The sequence below is a fragment of the Poecilia reticulata genome, linkage group LG23, assembly GCF_000633615.1.
Source record: "Poecilia reticulata strain Guanapo linkage group LG23, Guppy_female_1.0+MT, whole genome shotgun sequence".
Classification (NCBI taxonomy): domain Eukaryota; kingdom Metazoa; phylum Chordata; class Actinopteri; order Cyprinodontiformes; family Poeciliidae; genus Poecilia; species Poecilia reticulata.
Window position 1 is genome coordinate 6,359,723 of NC_024353.1, and position 4,388 is coordinate 6,364,110.

At 42.1% G+C, this 4,388-nt stretch overlaps 1 protein-coding gene across 2 annotated transcripts in view; it reads right to left on the reverse strand.

Moving 5' to 3' along the window:
- Nucleotides 1-4,388, reverse strand: part of LOC103459315 (thyrotropin-releasing hormone-degrading ectoenzyme) — a 159,000-nt gene that overhangs the window by 21,481 nt on the left and 133,131 nt on the right. For both annotated transcript variants that reach the window (XM_008400786.2, XM_017302844.1), the window contains exons 11-13: nt 3,388-3,476; nt 1,443-1,576; nt 1,290-1,345 (exon numbers count right to left, since the gene is read on the reverse strand). In XM_008400786.2, coding sequence (XP_008399008.1) covers nt 1,290-1,345; nt 1,443-1,576; nt 3,388-3,476 — 279 coding nt within the window. The remainder of the gene's footprint in view (nt 1-1,289; nt 1,346-1,442; nt 1,577-3,387; nt 3,477-4,388) is intronic.

A 4,388-nucleotide genomic window follows, 5' to 3' on the forward strand; every position in this document is an offset into this window, starting at 1 on the left:
CGGTCATGACCCAAAGCTCATGACCATAGATGAGGGTGGGAACGTAGATCGACCGGTAAATCGAGAGCTTCGCTTTTTGGCTCAGCTCTCTCTTCACCAGAGAAATGTTTCGTTTCTATGCCTATAAAGTCACAGAAAAGCTGCTGGCTTGATAGCTGCCCAGCAGACAGTCACGGCTGAAGAAGCTGCTTCACACGTTGCTACGTCTCAGGAGCTAAAATCCTGTTGTATTTATGCGAAACAACTAATATTATTATGTGAATATATATTGTTGGGTGAGGACTTTAAACATGTTTATTTTGATTAATTATTTATATTGATTTTAATGTGTTAAAAATGTTAACACAATTAATTTCTTTCTTTTTTTAAACATTCGTAAGTCCAAAGATGGAACCTTTGTATTTGTTTCTGGTACGTCCATAAATCTGACGCACAACCGACATCCACAGACACAAAGCCGATTCTCTGGTCCCACTGCGGGTTAATTTATGCTTTTAAACGATCTGATTGGACGCTGGAAAAGACTGTTGTTGTGTTCAAGTTGTGCTAAAAGGAGTTAGCCTTTCAAGGCTAAACGTGTTGCTAATGCTAATGTTAGCGTCTACATTTTTAAAGAAGCTCCATGAATGATCAGGGTTTCCTGAAACACAGATGGTTGAATAATCGAAATTACAGTTTAAAAACAACAAATATCTTTGTTTTTTAAGCTCATATGTCTATTTATGAAATAATTTACCAGCAAAATTTGTTTTTTAACCGAAAGTGTTGTTTATTTTGTGGATATATCGTTTTCAAATGAAAGTGATTCCTTTTATCGAGTCCCACTGATATTAAACTGTGTTTTTAAATCTGTATCCAGGGTACAGTTTCGCTTTCTTACAGTTTCTCACCGTTTGTTTTTTTATCTGGTGTATAAAAAAGCTGTGACACTTTAAAAATGGTGTCATTTCAACAAAACAAGATGAGAAATCAGAAATCCTGTCAGCGGCACAATAAAATGGACAAATGAGGAGAAACATCCGTCCATAGAACGGTGGCAACAACAAAACCAAGAAGTTTTCAGCCGAGACTCAAGAACCAAGTGAAACTAAGCAGCAGGGGGTCAGACAGATAAACGACGCTGCCAAATAAAAGTGCAGAGCTCTTGGTAAAACTCGAAAAGATCAAAGGTGAGACAAAACCTCAAAAAGTCTTTCAGCTACAAGATAGATCATTAAAACTTATCAGGACTGTTTGCACTTTGACCAGCTTGTTCTTCCAACCCAACTGGTTGAGGTCATGTGACTCACCTGGCCAGGTTGAAGGCGTCGTCGATGAGACCTGCTCTGTTTCCAACAGAAATGATCTGGAGAGGAGAGCAAACAGCAGGAAATGAGTTGATTTGGTGATCGGATTTGGAAATAATTCAGAAAAATCAAAGCAGACAAACAGAGAAGCTTTACCTGAGGGTTGTTGTGGAGCTGCTGAATGAGCAGCTTCCAGTTCTGGAGGTCATAGTTCACGCGGAAGTAGCCAGTCTGGTTGATGTTTCCCAGCAGCCAGGTGCTGTCGTCCATCTGACCAATCCTGTGGCTTTCTGAGTGAAACAACAAAATTAAATTAGATCCGTAAACTAAAGCATTAAAGTGATTATCACCCAGTATGCTGATGATATCTTGATGTACATTCTAGTTGGTTATTGCCGTCTCCTTCAGGTCATTCAGTCATTTCCCAACTGTGATTTGATGAACTTTCACCTCTGACCTGCTAACTAAATCCTGAGGAGGAGCTCTTGGGTTTTTGGTCAATTCTCTGGGCTGAACCTGCAGGAACGTTGATTCCTGGGAAGATTGGCAGACATCTTTGTCTTCCAGTTGTGAATAACCTTCAGATACCTTGTCAGGGTTTGCTCTGCAAAAACACAAAATCCTACCAAGTATTTTGGTGCCAACATCTTATTACACCTGAAATAAGACAAAACAAACTTAGAATTAAGTCAACAGTTTCTTCATATTGATGAAAAAGTAGTGGAGACATTTTAACTTAAAATGTGTGAAACGTGTTTAAGAGGCAGATTTTGTCACTTCTAATAGTTTTTCATCAATATTAAGGATTTTTTTTACATAAAACAAGCTGAAATGTTGCTTGTAAGTTTGTTTTGTCATACTTTAAGTGTAATACAATATTGGAAATACTTGGTGAGATTTTGTGTTTTTGCAGTGTTGGGGTTATAACCTCCCAGACTGATTGGCTGTAACAGCTGCTTCTCTGATGTTTTTCTGCCTTGGATTGATTTAGACTGGAAACTTGCTTCAATAAAGGTCTTAAAATGGATAATCAGTTAGTTTATGCACTTAGAGCTTTTCCGCTTTAGCTTAAACCTCTCCAGGAAGTAGTCTGAGCCCAGCTGATGGAGCGTTTACATTTGTAGGTTTGTGGATCAGCAGCATCACGGGGCCACAGGAGGAAACCATCACATCCTGCTGAAATTAGGTTGAAGCTTCAGTGAAGCAGCTTGTAGGACGTTTGAGAAACAGCCAGGTGATAAAAACAGAACGCAGCTGTTGGCCCACTTCTCCTTCTCCTTCTTCTTCTTCTTGGATTTAAACCAACTCTCCTTGCATCGGATTGGTGCCAGAGCGGCGGCGTGGAGATTACCCTCGTCAGGCTGCAACAACACAACCGGAGCGAGCTTCACGTTCGCAAAGCAAAACAAGTGTTTTATTAGCGGGGAACGGAGCCAGCAGGAGCCCGTTTCCACCAAAACCCAACACCAAGCAGTTCAGGATCAATTCTCAAAACGTTATTTTGTTCAAAAACGGGACTAAAATGAGCTTTATTCACTAAAACAGAACCCCCAGAGGGTTTTGTTCTGCAGAAACAATGATGAAAAGAGAAAAACAAAAAACAAAATGGGGTTTATTCTCAAAGCTTTTTGTTTGTCAAAGTAAAGAGGGGACCTACGACGGAGACTAATCCGAGCGAACAAACGATTGATCAAATCTTTGCGTCAGAAAGCTGACCTGTTAACAAAAGAGTAATCCTTTCAAAAGAACAGCAGAAGCAGCGCCGTTTTAAAAAACATGAAAGGATAAAAAGCAGTCAGGATTTTTTCTTTTTTGAATAAAAGCAGACGCCAAATTACAGGAACCGTAACGATGTTTATTCCCTCCGCCTACAAACCTGAGAACAGAGCAACACGCTGCACCTGTGAACCTCCAAAGCCCCGGCAGAGGCAGCTCACATGTACGGAGCTGAGCAGATAATTAATTAGAGAACCTGAGCCGGTTTGATCCGCTAACAGATCCTCCCAAGGAAACAGCTCGTTATCTCCCGGCAACAAGATAATTAAGACACAGGTGGAAATAAAGTTTCAGACGTTCAGCGGCGTCTCCGGCGGCGCCGTACCTGTCCTGTTGTTGATCCAGATGAGGCTCTCCAGGCAGACGGCGGACGCGTTTCCCACGGCGACGGTCAACGGGATCTGCCACTGCAAACTGCAGAGGGGGAGAAGGATGTTAGCGACGGTCAGCGGGATTGGATCGGGTTTTATTGCCCCTGTTAGGGGAGCGAGGGTCATCGGTCAGCTGGAAATGAGGCGAGCGACAGCCTGAGCGGCGGAGCGAGGGCTTAACGGCGCACAGGCAGCAGATATCAGTCAGGAGAAACCGACTGGAGGTCGGCGTCCCTGTCGGGGAAAAGCTAGCTTAGCATTTTCACACCTTTAGGAAGTTAAATAAACTTTAAAAGTGATTTAATATGCTTCTTTGAGCAGGTTTGGGTATGATACAAAACATGTCCATCACATTTTATACTCAGTCATTTTGTTTACACTCACATGTGAAAATGGCTGCAAACTGATGCGCAATTATACATCTTTGAAAAGCAGAAGTGGAGCCTTCTCAACCAATGAGAAAAAAGGAAGAGGCTTCTGGATGGTAAGTCAACCACAAAACACTTGTCTTTTCCAGCAGCCATTGTACAGCGCATAGAGCATCTTCAGTCATAGGCTTCTTCAGATCTGCAGTAACACAGACTGCTACAGGAAATATTTCCTGCCAACAGCCATCACCATGGATGACAACTCTGAAGAATCTGAGTTAATATGAGTCACAACAACGTTCACTTTGAAATCAATAAAGTGGCTTTGAATGTAAAAACCAGCTGACCAAACGTGCTGGACCTCAGCTTTGGTTGCTCGGTAACTCTCCGAAACTCAGCTTTGGTTGCTTGGTAACACTCTGAAACTCAGCTTTGGTTGCTAGGTAACACTCTGAAACTCAGCTTTGGTTGCTCGGTAACTCTCCGAAACTCAGCTTTGGTTGCTAGGTGACACTCTGAAACTCAGCTTTGGTTGCTCGGTAACACTCTGAAACTAGCTTTGGTTGCTAGGTGACACTCTGAAACTC